This window comes from Cygnus olor, chromosome 1 (genome assembly GCF_009769625.2).
Source record: "Cygnus olor isolate bCygOlo1 chromosome 1, bCygOlo1.pri.v2, whole genome shotgun sequence".
NCBI classification, from domain to species: Eukaryota; Metazoa; Chordata; class Aves; order Anseriformes; family Anatidae; genus Cygnus; species Cygnus olor.
In genome coordinates this window covers 190,947,166-190,964,809 of record NC_049169.1, presented here as the reverse complement: position 1 = coordinate 190,964,809, position 17,644 = coordinate 190,947,166, and the positions used below count along the sequence as shown (strand labels likewise).

Here is a 17,644-nt window from a genome sequence, read left to right as displayed (position 1 = left end):
AAAGATCATCTAATTCCAACCCCCCTGCAATAGGCAGGGATGCCACCCACTGGATGAGGTTGCCCAGGGTCCTATCTAACCTGTCCTTGAACATCTCCACGGATGGGGCATCCACAGCTTCTCTGGGCAACTTGCCTCAGCACCCTCTGAGTAAAGAATCTAATCCAAATCTCCCATCTTTTAGTTTAAACCCATTCCCCCTTGTCCTACCACTATCTGTCCACGTATAAAGTCACTCAAAAAACAGCATAATACACAGTGGAACTCCTTGTCACACTTGCTGTTGAGGCTAAACTGTAGTTCAGTTCAGAAAGTGGCTTAAACAAATTAAAAGATGGAGCTGTAAATAGTTCTTAGATGCAATAGTCTGGATGAAAACTGTTCAGGATGTCCCCAAACCACTGATAACTGAAAGCTCTGAAGAATTTATAATTTTTCTTATATATCTTGCCTATGCATTGTTTTGCCTAACCCAGAGAAAATACAGTATGATATGAACCTTAAACTCCATCTCTAATCATAATTATGGAAGAGCGGGAACAGAATAAAATTTAAGAATTAATCATTTATATTTGGGAACCAGAAGAACTGTATACTAAATAATAAATTCTGCATTATATGTTATTTTGAAAAAGGTAAATTAAGTTCAAACTAAAATTGTAATACTTTACTTTTCAGTCAGCTACTGCAACATTGGGAAATACTGATCTGTGGAAGACCTTACGTTACTTAAGTTTGCTATTTCCTTCTCAAGGACACCGAAACCTCCTTCTTATATCTGATGGACACATTCAGAATGAGAGTGTGACATTCCAGATTGTGAAAGATAATGTCTACCATACAAGGTTATTTACATGTGGTGTTGGGTAAGTACAAAGTTAACCAGCAATTTTATTTTAAGTGACCGATAATTAATTTGAAATGAGAGGTGGATAATCTGAGAACTGTCAGATGTTTGAGTGTACTGTCTTAAATATATATGAGTTTAGATTAAATGCAGAAATGTTTGTAAGGAATTTCAATGATAAGATACCTACAATAAACTTAATTCTGTGCTATTCGTATCTTTCTTCATTATAACAACAACTATCTAAGAATATAATTGGGAAATATGAGAGTTAACACTTTAAAACTTTGCATTTCATGTCTTTGTAAAGTCTCATTTTGATAGTGGGATCTCAATTTAACATTAGTTGTATAATTTCATGATTTAATGTTCATCTGGTTTGTAAGGTAATGACTTAAAGACAATGAAAGCACTAGGTTCCCAAACCTGTGATACATTTCACTACTGGAATGTAACCTACTTCAAAATGATGTGAAAATAAACCTCCTCAACCCAAACCCAGCCTCTGCCTTTCACTAGGCAAAACAGGGAGTAACTACTCCAGCACAGTCAGCTTTTTTGCTGAACAGCCAAATTCATGCTTCCTCTTCTCAGATGGAGATGGCAGACAGTAAGGATGATTTATCTTACTACCTAGCCAGAGTGGGGGAGCAGGAGCAACTGCTACCACTGTGACTCAGCACAGATCTGTCACAGCGATGGCAATACTAGAGAGAATGAAGTTTGGGAACATCTGGTATATACCCTGGTATATGGCTGGCTATAAGATGCCACCTGTGTTAAAAAGAGTTCTTAGCAATCACAGGAACAAGCAAAACCTCACTGAAATTCGTTGTAATTTAGTTTGACTGTACAGTAACAACAAACTGGAAAGATGTGACTGAAATGACTTTAAAAAGTAATGGGTTACAGTTGCGTATTTCAGGTTGCCAGGCTTAAATGGGAAGGAGTCAAAGAGTGTTAGCTTCTTTCTGTATCCTGGGAAGGCTGGCAAGGACACATCAAAATAAAGACCAGTGGTGAGAGTCATGTTCTTCTAGAATGTTTTTAATGATAACTTCAACAGGGCTCTATCAATGTTTCCTGGTTGGGAGCTGCAGGCCTTCTCCCAGCACTGCATGAGCACACCCTTCAGGACATGTACCACACATCCCAGTGCTCTTCCAGTGTAATCCTTTGCATCAACACACAACAAAGAACAAACGGTGTGTGCCCACTAACATGCTGACATCCTTTCCAATGTATTTGCAGTCATGTTGTGTTCGTGTTCAGCATACTTTACATTCATATTATTGCTATGACAGAACTTGTCCTAGGGACAGATTATTTTACTGCTGATAGTCTGAGAGGGCATGGCTTTTAATAGTTCCTCTAGACCTATAACGCTAATGGCTGACATTAATGTATAACAGTCTACTTTCAGGAGGCAGGATCTGTTTAATATGTTCCATTGGTAAAGTAATAATTGGGAAAGAGGTGTAAAAGAGAACCTCACTCTCTGGTTCATGCTTCTGTGTAGACAGAGTGTTTTCTAGAGGGCTGAATTAATAGAGAGTACTACATCAGTTTTATCTGTGATAATTCTTTGCAGGTAAATGAAAAAAAAATCACAGAGTCATAGAATAGTTTGGGTTGGAAGGGACCATAAAGATTATCTAGTTCCAACTATCCTGCCATGGGCAGAGACACCTCCCACTAGATCAGGTTGAAAAAATATTTTTAAATAGTGCAAGGTTTGTACTTTACAGAGTTGTATAAGATAGCAAATCTGTAAAAAGACTTTTAAAAGGGCAGTAAACCTTTTTAAGTTCAAGATGTTATGTGTTCTTGTTACAAAATACAACTGTACTGTTTAATTTTGCCTGGAGGGGATTTGGTGAGGATTCGCAAGATTTCTCTAAGACAGTGGTATGGTCCTGTTGAGGAGTGAATCTGCTATTGTCTGACAAAGATTCGAGAGAGAGCGTGCTGTTTCTCACCCATGAGAATTCTCATCTCCTTAATTGTTCTTCTGTAATCCTCTAGAAGCTCTCATTTGTCTGTATACCTATGATAGCTTCATAGTAGTCAGACCATTAGCCTGCTGTTCTATCAGGCTAATAAGTGTTATCGTATTGGTTATATCCGTGTTGTCAAGAAAGTGACATTCCCTGTAAGATGACTGTGCCCATACTACGTAGCTCTGCTGAGACTGAGGTTAATTACTTCAAGATTAGCATCATTTTGATCAGCCTTACTGGTGTTGGGATATAAGTTAATTTCTCTGCAGAGCCCTGCACTAGGACACGTAAAAGCTCATAAGCCATGCAATTTTCTCAAATGTTATTGGGAAATCTGTAATGCAGCATCATTTTCATTGGCTCAGTTGCTTTCAGTTGGTCTATACCCTGAGAAAGGGGTGAAATTTAAAAAAATCACAAACTTTGCAGTACTAATTAAAATCAAGATATTTAAAAACTGGTATCAGTTGTAGAAATGGTATCAGGTGACTTAATGATTTAATTCAATAATTACATGAAGGATTTTTTATGTTATTAGTTCCACAGCAAATCGTCACATGCTGAGGTCTTTGTCCCAGTATGGTGCTGGAGCGTTTGAGTATTTTGACCCAAAATCAAAGTATAACTGGGAGACAAAGGTACGCTTACAAATCCTTAATATACTCAGTATGTGACCATTGCCTGACCTATCGATATCTGATACTGATTGTCTTTTGGGTGCATGCCTTATTTTCAGCAGGAACACGGGCTAAGAAGGGATATAGAGCTGTGGAGCTCCCCCTTTGATAAGGGAGGGAATTTATCACTGCAGTTGCCCCACCTTCTCGTTCAGATTGGTCACTTGATGTGTAAAATAAACCAAGGAAACCAAGACTTATTTTAGTTTTTCTATTGTTTTTGAGAGAGGTCTCTGCTTTTTTTGGTGATTGCAATAACACTGACTTGGAAAAAGTTTATGAAGTGTCAAACTATTTAAATAATTCTCCCTGAATGGAAAACCAGAGTTTTGCTTCTATCCTAGATGTCACAGGCCATCTACAACCTCGTCCTTGCCATAGTGTTGAGGCCTGTAGCAACTCCATTCTGTAACATTGGTCTGTTGGTGCTTCTGTAAATTTCAGGCAACATAGGACCCCATGTGCAGAGTGCTTCTGGGTTTCCCAGTAGTTATGTGCCTACAGCTCTATGCTGTGCCTTGAATCTGGTCCCTCCTGACACAGAGATAGCAGAGAAGGGGCTGCAGCATGGCTAATAGCTGGCATGTTTTTGTCTGGGGGAAAGAATGAAGATCTATCCTCTGGCTATTCTGGCTGTCATTTGAAGGATGCAAAATTATCCTGAGCAGACCACGGAGATCTGCAGAACTGTTCACACATCTCAGAGTTCACACATAGGAGGTGCTGTGTCTAGCAGGCCGTATTCCCTAGCCTTTTTGGCAACCCTGATGAATGGAAACTTTACTCTCAAATCTCATCTTTCACTTAAAAGAAATCTCATTATTCCCAAAGCTGGTACAGTAGCGGCTGAGCGATTATCCTTTGACTCATTTGTACCAGTACGTGGCAAAAGTTTTACAAGTATGTGGCTTTAGTTGTATCAGAAAGAAAAAAAAAAAAAAAAAAAAGGAAATTAGGTCCATTCACATGGGAAGTATGGGTATTGGTTTTTTTTGTTTGTTTATTATTATTATTATTGTATTGAGAGATTGTGTTTTCTCTTAAAAGCCTAGAAGGAAACAGAGCTAATTTGTTTTCTATCTTTACACAGGTACAGAGACAGGTGTCCAGAATATTTTCTCCAGGATGCAGTTCTGTTTCTATTAAATGGCAACAGTTTAATATAAATGAACCAGAGCCAATGCAGGCTCCTGCTCAAATACAGTCTTTATTTACCAGTGAGAGGCTTCTCGTCTACGGATTTGTCCCTCACTGTACTCAGGTAAAGACTGGGATATACACTTAATACTGGATAGAAATTCACATGTAAAAAGATTGCAAAGGTCGTATTGTATTTTATTATATTAATTTTGTATTATATATCCTTTATGCAGCATATACTTAGCTCCATTTTCACTGCTAAATGTAATTAAATTACTATTTAAATGCCATTATTAGTCTTCCCAATAAGAAGTAGAGAGGAAAAGATTACCGTGTTTAATGTGCATGTCATTATACTTTAATAAATACAAGATTTCTTTATTTGCGAGTGTCCCCTTGTTGTAAGGGGAAATGTTTTTAAACACAGACATGCAGAGAGTTACAGATTTGAGTTACATTCAGAACATGGAACAGCATGCATGTGTGCAAATAACACAGTACAAGACGAAGAAAACTTTTTTTTTTTTCCCCTTTTAGGCCACCTTAAGAGCAATAATAAATGACAAAGAACTACAAACTGTGGTGTCAACTACTGAATTACAGAAGACAACAGGAACAGTGAGTTTGGCCAACATTGCGTGCACATATAGTGAGAGAAGCTGCTTTGGGCTCTTTTGAATGAATTAAAACCCCTGTTTTCAGTTCTTGCACCATTATTTTTGCTTCTGACGTTTGAACAGACTCTGTGCTTTTTAGCACAAAACTTGGACTTCTCAGAACTGAAAGTGCTGGTTCTTATTCCAGCAACTTCGTTGGGCTCTAGCTTTGTCCCTGCATTTGCTCTTCTTCTTCAGGTGACTTGCATGAAGGAGCTGCAGCAGCATTCTCTTTCAAGTTGTAAATTGTTACTATGTGGAGAATCTTGTCATCAGTCTTTCATTATAGAAACTTGTATATATTAAAGTGTTACTAGCCTTTTAGCTGCTTCAGTAACCAAGTAACTTAAGAGTATTTATATAGATGAAAGCTCTGCACTGGTGTTGAAAAGGAAAACATGCTGAAAAGAACCATTTATTAGATCTAAGAGGTGTCTACACTTGAAAAATCATCAGAATAGTCATCCTTCAGTAATAATTCTGACATGACTCTCACCCTTTCCCCACTAAGGAGCTGATTTGTTTTCAAATAAAAATGACTGTTCCTTATTTAGTGTAATCCACTTTGAAAGCTACTATTGTGGGCTGTAGTCTAAGGACAGTTGGTTTCCATGGATATGCCCTTCTACAGACGAAACTGGCAAGCAGAAGCAACGTATTTGCTTGCCATAAAGAATTAATGCTTTTTTTTTAAAAAAATCCTATACTACAAATTCCAGATGTAGTTAAAAAAATAGGGCTTTGAAAGGTGTAAACTGAAGTGGTAAAATGATTTTTTAAAGGGCCAAAATTAGAAGCAAATTATTAATTATTGATGCTTTAGATGAACTCTGAGAATTTTTACCTGTTTCTTTTGTCAATTCACCTTATCACAAAAAATGCTGGCTTATGAGGTGTTCCTCAGTAGTGCCTTTCTCCAGCACTTACTGTCTTCTTCCAAAAATGAATCAGTGGGAATGTTTGGGCAATAGGAACTAGAATAGAGCAAAACTTTGCCACACAGAGAGAGTGCTTCCTCCCTCTGTTAGCTTTAGCATATTGAACAGACTAAAAGTGTTTTTCTTTCCCATGAAAGACTGGTTCCATTTTTAAAAGCAATTTCTAGTTAACAGATTTCAGTATTCCCTTTTTCTGCACACAAACCCTCAGGTCAAAAATAACTTGATTTTTATACACCTAATGAATTGTTTAAAGTTAAACACTCTAGAATGAATTTAATTTTCCCCCAAATTCTGTATTTTTATGCACAGGGCTAATTTATCTAACTTCAGCTATCTAGATATTCTTAAGAGTGAGGAAGTTGTCTGGGCTCAGTTTACAGTCACTGTAGGGAAATGTGTTCCTCCAGAAGAGGGAAGCTTCCTACTTGTTTTAGTTAGCTGTTCCAAGATGAGATGGATTGCCTGGTGGTTTTTCTGTTCATCCATTTCTTTGCCTTTTCCCATCCTTTACTCTAGTGAGAATGTGTGCAACAAGCAACAAGTAAAGACCTAGGTATCTTTTAGTTTGCTAAAGTTAAGTGAAATAAAAATGTACCTTAGGTGCAGGTTATGACTGCTTTTTAAATGAAAGATTAGCTGACCCTTAGAAAACTGGATACTGTGTAAATATGAAAGCTGCCCAGATCTCATAAATAAAAGGAAAAAAAATTAAATCTCTTTTTTTCATCACCACCTTTATTTTCTTTCTAGGTGCTACACAAACTCACAGCAAGAGCTTTTATTAGGGACTATGAAGATGGGATTCTTCATGAGAATGAAACAGAGCATGAGGTTTGATAATCTAAAAGCAAAAAGTATATATTTAAAATTACAAATAGCAAACATTTAAATGGAATAGAGGGTTTTTTGCTTTGTTAAACATAACTTTAAGGTTGAAGTTCCAGTGTCATTTTAAGGTTAAGGTCACCATATAGGAATACATTTTCCTCCTGAATGCAATTATGAAGAATTTGGGGACAGTCGTGTGTTCTTCCCCGTTATGAGAATATTGGTATAACATGTACATATTTTTCCTAATCTATACATTGTCATTGCAGGTCATTGGTGGTTCTTCTTTCCCTGGCATATAACATTTTTGTTTCTAGAAGATCAGAACATCCAGCCAAGATTCTTGGCTTTTGTATAGGATAGGGTGGAAGATAATGACTTCAGTTTTACAGATAGACAGATTTAATGATCTGATGATCTGTTAAAACAGATTTAAATTTTAGCTACTTAAAAACTTATCACTTTGTCATCTTGGCTTACCTGGGGCTTCAAACTAATCCTAAATAAGATAGAGCTTTCTCTTACACAAGAGGAAGTACAGAACCAAAAGAAGTGTATAACTACATGTCTCTACCCAAAGTTAAGTGAGGAAGTAGAAAAAGTTAGAAGGAGCAGAGAGTTAGGCCAGTACATTCACATGAGCCCTTCCTTTTATATGTCCCTATTTAGAGTGCGTAAGTGTGTTTATATGTTCAGTTTTGACATTTCTGCTTCTTTTACCTGATTATATTTTTTCTGCCTCTTTCATTTGTTAATACTTAACAATCTAGATGAAGAAACAAATATTGAAAAACAAGATTATTCATCTCAGCTTGGAACACTCAATTATAACCCAGTTTACAAGCTTTGTTGCAGTTGAGAAGAGGGTATGTTTTCTACAAAATATCTTGTTCTCACTAGCTTCTCTGTGAAAAGACTCTAAATTCTGTAACCTTGCACATATCAAAACCAGTCTTCCTTTACAATAAACAATGTTTATTATTTTAAAATAGAGCTAAAACTATGTTTTTTGAAATGATTCTGGTTTCTTCTGCAATACAGCAAGTTATTTTTGTTTTCCATTTCACATATTGCTTGTCCTTACCTTACAATCAGACCTCAAACAGTCAGTATTTTCCTGTTGTGATTTGCTATAAGGGTTTGCAATTTGTGCTAGTGCTGTGGAAGCCAAATGGGTCAAAGGAAAAGTCCAGATGAAGAATACTCTTTAAGTAATGGGTTTGGATTGGCAAAGGTCATTCCGGGACAGTCTGTATTAGGTGATAATCAGAAGGAAACCAAAACTTGAAAAAAATCTCTTCTAATACTGCTGTAAACTGTGGGAAGTTTTGTTTGCTTCCAGCATTAGAACAGTGGTAGGAAGAACAAAACTTTGCAGCAAATGGAAACAAATACATACAAATGACAATTTTGAAGTTCGAAAGTCTGTAAAAAAAAATTTCAAATGGAAAAGCGGTATCATGATAAGCAATATGGTATCAGTTGGAGTAAGTAGTAGATCGTGCACAAAGAATGGGAATTCATCTGACCATATATGTGTATTTACATTTAGTGATAAATCGGTCATGTTTGACTTCTTCTTATTGTCATCTGAAATAAATAGATATTTCTAGAGCTTGATTCATCTCATCTTGAAGTTAAATATCTAACTGTGAAGTTACATTTACTGCTTATTGGTATACACCGATACCAATATATTGGTTACATTTACTGCTTATATTGGTATTTTTAATGTACTGCATTATCTGTTTTTTTTCTGTTTTCAACACATTTCAAACTCACAAAGAAAAAAATGCACTCTCTGTTATGACAGAATTTTCTGTTATAACATCTATCACAACTAAGAACTAAAAATTGAAGAGAACTTTCAAGTTTTGTAACTGTGATGAATTTTGTTTTAGGATGCTAATGAAATTTGTCCTGCTGATGTTCCAAACATTCCGGAAATTATAGCAAAAGAAGATGTAGATATTTTACCGTACATGGACTGGGACCAAAAGCCAATGGAATCTGAAATTTTATGTTCAGAAGGATTTTCCCCGGTAACTATACTTAATATATGTTTTTATTGCTAACATTTCTCATTTATTATCCAGCTGTGCTGCTGTATTTTATGTGATAATACACAGTAATTGTTAATGAAATTAGGTCAATTTTTAATTATTTTGAAAGTCATTAACTCCAGACAAGTACTGTGTGGAATTTTATTGTCCCAAAAATAAAGTATATTTTAAAAAATAAAATGAGAAATTTTGAAAGAAAATATGATATTATAGGCCTCTTCTACCATCCAGCAGAAACTAACACTTCTTGAATTAAAGGCTTTATCTACACTAGTGTATTCTTATGAAAATCTTGAACTAGTCAAATAGGATGTTTGCTAGTTATGGTAGTTCTTGACTTTAGAAATTAGTTAGCACCTCTAATTCTTTTAGCCCATGAAGTCTTAATGGGTTGAGGCTTTACATCTCGAAATTTTGTAGGAGAATCAAGTAAATCGTTATTTGTCTATTCAATTATGTTGTGTGTGACCATGACGTGCATCTAAAATAATTGAAGAACATCATCTTAACCTGTAGTCTGTAATGTATTAAGAATGTGGACTATTTAAATTGTCCCAGTGTATATGTGTACTATAACTTAGGTCAACTCATATAAAGCCATTTTTTTTGATTCTTTGGACCAAGAACTCCTAGGTAGCAGAACACCTAGAAGTCTACACTGGTGTATAGTGGCAAGCCCACTAACCTGTATGCAGCAACTACTGGACCTCACCTGGTACATGTACCAGAATTGGTCTGCATCATGTGAACTTGCCAGCTTGAGTCAGCACAAGCAGGATCCACACTTGAGTTTACATAGATCTATCTTCTGTGTATATAAAATAATATGGTGCAGTGGAACTTCCTTGGCTCCAAATCATCACTTGGATATTCATCGTTTTTATCTTAATAATGTAAAACACTCGCCGCTCATACTTTGTCAAGTTTTACTCTGAATTGGACCAGTGTAAGGTTGAATAGGGTAAGAAAAATTTAGTGTAACTGATGTATTACTTTCATTTTGAACGTAAGAATGACAATATAACGATACTGTGCACAACATAAGAAGAAATAACAGATTGATTAAAAAGAGGAAAATGTCTTAATAGTTCTGGAATTATTTTGTTTCCTTGTCATTTTTACTAAACAGGCATGTTCCCCAGGAGTAACTGATGCTTGGTCAGATTATTTCTTCAGTGACAGAGGTGAAACTGAAAGCTTCCAATTTCAATCTGAAGAACTTCCTGTTATTCACGAGAGCACCTCACAAAAAATCACAGCACAGGGCTTTGGAATTTTTTCTGAAATTCAAAGTAACACTTGCAGTCTCAAATCAAATTTGAATTTTGATAATGGCATCACAAAGGAGGAATCTTCAGGAGCAATGTCATCTTCACCACATGACCTTCGTGTGCTGGATTATTGCAACACTTTCTCATTTGGTTCAGCAACTAAGATAGGAGGAGGAGCTTATCTGACTGAAAAAAATTCACTTCAGACCCCTGTGCTTCCAAAATTAGGTGTTTGTATGAGTGTTCCTGCACCTCCTCATCCCTGTTCTCTTGAAAAACTGGCGGGAGGCATGAAACCTGCTTATTCTTCTTGTGTTGCTCAGACACAATATTCAGGAATGTTTGGTTCACCTACTCCTACAGACACAATACTTTCTGATAAAACAAATGTTGAAAAACAAGTTATTCCCAAATGTCCTGTTTTCCAATGTGATAGCAAAGCAGCAATGTCGTGGCGAAAGTGTAAGAAAAAAGTAGCAGGTCAACATGGTGCTACAGCATCTGAAGGAGTTACTGAGGGCACTAAGGTTTCGGTAAGTCTTCAGCTGGGAGTCTTTGATATACAGGATGCTACAAATGTCATGTTGAAATCTAGGCTGCATTTAGCTAAGGAAAGCTGCCTTAACATTTGTGTTCTAAGGTTCATTGCTGTACAGCCTGAAAAGAACATGGTAAGGGTGGTAATGAAATTGCTTTCCAATTCAAGAAATCTGAACCCGAGATGCAGAAAGCATTCTTTTTGTTTGATTATTTTTTCATTATTTCTGTTTAAAGTGATAAATCTTACGGTCTGAATTCTGCCACTTGCTCCTTACTATTCTAAGAGACAACTTTTAAACGGAGAAAAAAGGTCTCACTAACTCTGGAATTGCAAATGCTTTCCTAAGTAGGAGAGAATGAACCTAAAATCTTACAATTTCAACCTGAAAAAAAAAGTTTATTTTAAAAAGAAGTTCCTTTTCAATTTTTTTAATGAAATTACTTTTTACCATGATGTAGTAGTTGCATGAATAATGGTGGTAGAATAAGATTCTTAGTGAATATTATCCTCTTCAGGAACAATCAAAGAGCTTTGCAGCAATAGAGAAAGAAAAGATTCAACGGAGATTTGAGCTGACTTCTATAAACTTGAAAGAAATTTTTGAGCTCCAAAATCAGGTACAGTACCCGTAGTCTATTTGTGCATTACTTTAACAGAAAATACATGTAGAAAGAAAAAGTATGTTTACTTTAGTCCTGTCCTGAGATAACCATTTTATAAACGTATTTGTTTTCTTTACTTTATGAACTGATCTTAAAAAGTATATAATGACCTCAAAGTCATGCTACGTTTTATTGCTCTCATGGGCAGCTCTTAATGGGTGCCTAAGGAACAGTGTAAAATCAGGACCAACAGGTACTGAGTGATACACCTCCATTTTAGAGCCTCCATCAGTTTGCAGCTTGGAGACTTCCTGGGACATGTATAAAACCATATATGGGGAGCCAGGTTGAAGAATTAGGTGTAAATAATGCACATTATGCAAGAAAATAAGAAGTAGTTGGGGCTTAGAGGATTACATAGAGTGCAGGAGGAACTTCTGCAGGATAGTTAGACCAGCTGAATGGCTAGTGAATTAAAGACAAGCTGAATTAAACAATATTGCCCAAGAATTCTGCAAGCAGGATTCAGAATAGGTAATGTTTTGCCTTGCTTAGGTATGATCCTCGTGGTTGGAGAAGTCCACTGCTTCACCTAACCCATCACCAGTTGGTGAGCTTACCAATCGATGGGGTGAGGTGGCGATCAACAATCAGATCGTAGGCCACACAACCGATATCCGTATGTAATAAACAGAAGGAGGTCTTCAGTAGTGCTACATGATCCAAATGAAGAAGCCACCGTGGTATTCCCTCAGTGGAGACTCCTGTTGTTTATCAGCAGAGATTGGCCATTCAGCCTGGTGCTTTGTTGAATTCCCTTTGTCTGGGAGTATACCTGGTACACTAGATCCAGCACGTCAGTTTGTATGCAATAGTAGGAAAAGGCAAGTAGGAAAGTATAGCTGATGTAAGTGTCAAGAAGAGATGTCTATTTTTCCTATATTTTTGACAGGTCACTTTTATCAAATTATTTTTAAACATTGAACCATTACCATATGCCACACATGGGGATATAATGGGGAATAGTTTTGTGATCGGCTCTTATGGGAGTTAACTCTCAAAGAGAGCTTCAAGATTGCTTTTCTTTTTGAGCAGAATTGCCAGTTGTTGAATTATAGAAAGAAAAAGTTTCTCAGTTTTTTACACTAATTAAGTTTAGTGATCTAACAGAATCTTACTTTTTAGATAATTTAAAAACATGTATTGTCTTCTAACTTACCTTATATGAATCTGTAAATTGTTATGAATTTGTGTCCACAGTTACAGTTATCTATGACATAAAGCTGCAAGGACAGATAAAAGTTTTGAAAGTATTTATCATTGAAGAATAAGTAGTTGAAAATCCTATTGAAAGCCCATCTTCCATCTTATCTGAGAGTAGCAAACTGACAGTTTTAATCAAAGTTCTCTAATTTTTGGCAGGGAAAGTCAGATAAAATAGGATTGGTTAATACTGTATTTAACAACATGAATAGCAAACTAAATTTATAGAGACTGCACTCCCTTCAGAGGAGAGAGATCCTTTTTTGTTTCTTGTGGGTAAGACAAATGCTTATTTTTGAGCACCTTTAAAATAATTTTCCAAAAGAATTTGTTTGAAATAAAATTGATGAGGTTAATGTTGTCATAGTGCAAGTCAATTCAGAATTTCTTTGTTCTTATTGTTTGAGGTTTTTTTATAACCTGACTACAACATTCCACATCAATTACAAACATTTGATGGTTTATCAAAGGGTTTGGAAGTTTAATATTTGATTCAACTAAATGGATCACATGGATTTCAGTTCGGTGTTTGTGTAAGCTTTTAAAAACATTTTAAATAACTATCCTATGTTTATTTTGTTCCTGACAAACACATTTTCAGTGTTGTGAATCTCTCGCTTATCCATATCTTTGTTTATTCCATAGAATGGCTCTTGGAATCTCAGTCCCCAGTTGGGAAAAATCTTGAAATTTGATGTTGATTATTTAATTAATCATTTCCTTATCAGAAAAGGCATTCAGTCACTTGGTAAATACTTTTTCTGTTATTAAAAAGCACTGCATTGTATTACATTTCCTATCTTTATGTGTTATTACTCTGTATTTCTAGGGGAACTTTCAATAAGATAAACTCAGAATTTAAGTGGATCTCTTAACTTAAAATTTTCAAAAGCATCTGATTTTAATAATATATTTTCTTCTCAACTTCTCTCACAATATAGTGTCCTGAATGCTACGTACATCTCCTGGAGAAATATGTGGAGGATATGAAATAGCTGGAATAGCAATAGAGGTTCTTTTATCTCAGCTATTGTATCTGCTGTATTAATATCTACTTTAAAAAAAAAAAAAAAAAAAGAAAGGGAGTGGGGGAGGAAGGTCTCTCCTAGGAGAGAGACTGAGACCACTTCTGCTTTTCACATTTCAGATAACACAAATAATATTTCTACAGTTCTTTTCCCCACATGCTGCCTGCAGCGCATTCAGTATGCGTTCTGTCTATGCACACTTTGTCTGCTGTTTGATTCTGTCAGTTGGCGCTCACTGCTGGCAGCAGACCAGAAAACTTGGGGAAAAAAAGGCAATTCATTCTTTCTAAATTATTAGAGGATGCAATGCTTCATCAAAGGACAAAACTCTTACGTTTTTCCCATTCTTACACATTCCCATTCCCATGCATTAAAATCAAAGTTGATTAGAACCCAAGCAAATGCAAACTGCAGAAATCCTAAAAAAGCATTAACAGACATAAGTTTGAAAGCCAGGAGCATGTTTGCCAGGTCACTAATGTGAATACTTTTCATAGTACTGATTGTATGGTGAAACAATTAAGTAGCATCAGGACTTTAAAATTTTTAAATTTAAAACTTTGTAGGAAGTACCTTTTCTGCTATCAAGAATTCATTTAAATGATTTCCCTTTTCTTCTTCCTTAGGCTCAAATGGAAAAGAAAAGCTACTGCAATTGATTGCTACTCTTCTTGTGCTTCAGTTCATACGCTGCACAAAGGAACTGAATGGGATAGTTTTCAAATCGCTGATGAAACTTGATAATTTAACCACTTCAAGGTATGCTTTTAAAAAAATCTTATAATTTAATATAGTAATGTAAACCTTCTCAACATATGTAAGATTAACCTCATTATGGAGAGTAAATGGCTATGCTACAGGATATGGCTGTAGAAAAGGGAATGGGAAGCACTAATGATATTGGTGACACATGACTGCTTCTAAGAGGATGGATGGAGGAGAGAGTAATTTGCAAAATATGATACAAAAACTGAGAAATCAGAGCCAACTCAGATGTTGGGTAAGTTGTTCAGAAACTTGCCCAGTTGATTTTTAAATACCTTTAAGGATGGAGATTCCACAATCTCAACCTTTTCAAGACTTCAACCTTTTCAGACTTTTCATTCATGTAACTTGTTCCTCTTGGTCTGCATCCTTTTTTAGCATTTGGGTTTAGCAATTTAGCATTTAGCATTTTAGTATACGGGTTGGTGTTCTTCACAAGCAAACACTGTAAAATACAATACTTTTGAAATCATCAGGGCACGTGATCACAGCACAACTTCCACTTTTTCCATTAGCCCTGGGGAATGCTGATGCTGGCTCATTCTGACAAAGTCCCCTCACTTCTGTATGTCCCAGTGCTCTGTTATCTTTCAAAGACGGGTCCCTGCATCTGGAAATTCCCTTCTGTTGGGGGTGAAGTGAACAATTGTCAGCTGGTGTGAAATACAAACAAAATCATATTGACTGCTGGATGAAAGCAGTTTGGATAGACCACAAAAGTGAAAGAATTCTGACATGTGAATGTACAAAGAATGAGACACGTTTGCCGTTATGAAATGCATAGCACTTCACCGTGGTGATAGGAACAGTGCAAATGAATGCAAGTAACGGTTATGGATCCACATATGCCCCATATGGAATATTCCAAAAAGATGGGGCAGAGGAGATGATGATGTAGTTTCCTGTGTCAGGTGATATTTTACATAGGCTGGGTCATTGTACTATAGACAATTTTCTCTCTCAAATGATCACAGAAGAAATTATTTTCTTGCTTTTTTCGGCGGATTTACAAGACTTTATTATAATAAAACTTCATTTCTACACACAGCGGTGTTCACTGGACTTTTGAGTTGATCAAGAAAGCAATAGAGTGGGTAAGAAGAGTTGACAGACAATTTCCAGCTATTTACTATCGACTTGAACTTGGGAAAGACTGGGATTCTGCCACCAAGAAGATACTGGGTATCACTTTTAACTAACATCAATTTTCTTTCTACTTAAAATATTTAAACCTTTGTAATTGTTTAAGATAATAGTGAAATAGCTTTTCTTGTGATTTTACATAAAATGTTTAAATTGAGGATATTTGATTGTATATTATTCTCGAATAATTCTCACACAGACAAAATTAAAGGATCTTACAGTTAGTAAGTTGACTTTACATACATAGTACTTTACTTATCTGTGACTATTAAAAATACCTCCATATTTCATAATTTGACATTATTCTGTAGTTTGTTGCATATTCTTAGTACTTTTACATCTTTCATATTTCTATTTATTCTAAAATATTTAATTCTTCTACAGTGGCACTGTAATTGAAGTGCAATATAGTAATTCAGTTAAATACTGCAGAATGTTTTGACAGATACAAGAATGTGATTAGTAAAGACCTAATAAACATCTTCACATATAAACATCACAATAAACATCAAAACACATATCAGTGTTTTGAGTTGGATGGTTTTGTGATTCCTACAGCGTGTCTTGAAATGCAAACAGCAGAACCGTTGTTTTTCTCCTGCACTGTTTTTCTTATTAGTCATATGTCAATTTGTGAATACATAGGTCAATTTTGTTAGGAGGTATGTGTTCTCTCTATTTGTCGGCTATTACTCTGTATTCTGATTTTATCCTGAGGAAAAGCTACTTGATTAGTATTACTTTATACCAGTCCAAACACGTAAGTCTAATAATAAATCCAGAATAAAAGTGATTTATCTTAATTTAATGTGCTTTTCACGGGTGCTTAAATGAACACATTACCTCTTCTAAATTCCAGAGCTGCACAGAATCACTCTTTGGTATGCTGTGATCAGAGGAAGTGTAGGTAGTGAGTAAAAAGACAATTACTTGCACTGAGGCGGGATTGAGTGTGTACAGAACACACTCTGCAGTTGTTTGTCCAACCATTGAAAATGTTCAGAAGCAGCAGATTCCTCAGCCTCTACAGGTAGGGTGCTGCAGTGCAAACAGGACATGCTCCCTAGTATTTATTAAGAGAAAGAAGCATTGTAAGACGTTGCTAAGGAAAACTGGAATCTCTTTCATAGATGTTTTCTTGAGAATTTAGCAAACACCTGCCAAGGATGGAGCATATTTCCTTGCTCCTGCCTAAGTACAGGAGGTTGCTGAGACGATGTCCCGAGTCTTGTGTTTCTGAGATGCTATGAATCCTAGTTTTCAAGTAAGCTACTGGCTCTTTTCAGTGAATAATACAAAGGAAAAGTGTTGTGCTACACTTTGTTTGATAAGAGCTCAGATATCAGTTTATTAAGAGCTAGGCAGACTCTTTAATTTAGAAAACTGACAATTTGTTAAGTCTTTGCATGGGCACTGGATGCATAACTAGAGTTACCTTGGAAAGTGAGCATGTGCAAAACTATGAATAAAAGACACAATTTGTATTTTCCTCCGCTACATTTATTTATTCAAATAGTTTGTTGTTTTCACAGTTGCAACGATACATCCTGTATGAGTGTTTTTACAATGCAAGCGTGCTTTCATGTGAAAGCCCCAAAGTTTCATGTGGGTGATTTGTATTCCTTAATAAAATGCTTCCTGGGCAGTTTTGTTAACACCCTAGCACTAGCACAGGCAGTTACAGTAAATAAGGTAAAAAGGTATGTAAAGGTAAATGTAAAACGTAAAAGGTATGTAAGGTAAATAAGGTATGGCATTCTTACATGATTATCTTTTTTTTCTCCTGTATGTTACTATAAAAAAAACTGTGCTCACCTCTAGGCAGTAAGTTTAATGCGAAAAATACTAAGAAATGTAAAGGGATTTCTTGTTTTTCCCA

General features: G+C 35.9%; 1 protein-coding gene across 2 annotated transcripts in view; it reads left to right on the top strand.

Moving 5' to 3' along the window:
• PARP4 (poly(ADP-ribose) polymerase family member 4) overlaps positions 1-17,252 on the top strand; it is a 49,934-nt gene extending 32,682 nt beyond the window's left edge. Inside the window, exons 26-37 of one of the 2 annotated variants that reach the window (XM_040544074.1) lie at positions 679-866; positions 3,386-3,485; positions 4,615-4,785; positions 5,202-5,282; positions 7,012-7,092; positions 7,860-7,955; positions 8,991-9,131; positions 10,282-10,956; positions 11,480-11,581; positions 13,475-13,577; positions 14,484-14,616; positions 15,671-17,252. In XM_040544074.1, the coding sequence (XP_040400008.1) occupies positions 679-866; positions 3,386-3,485; positions 4,615-4,785; positions 5,202-5,282; positions 7,012-7,092; positions 7,860-7,955; positions 8,991-9,131; positions 10,282-10,956; positions 11,480-11,581; positions 13,475-13,577; positions 14,484-14,616; positions 15,671-15,821 (2,022 nt within the window). In that variant the 3' untranslated portion in view covers positions 15,822-17,252. The remainder of the gene's footprint in view (positions 1-678; positions 867-3,385; positions 3,486-4,614; positions 4,786-5,201; positions 5,283-7,011; positions 7,093-7,859; positions 7,956-8,990; positions 9,132-10,281; positions 10,957-11,479; positions 11,582-13,474; positions 13,578-14,483; positions 14,617-15,670) is intronic. The other variant, XM_040544075.1, reaches the window with a different exon arrangement.
• Positions 17,253-17,644: the final 392 nt, after the last annotated feature.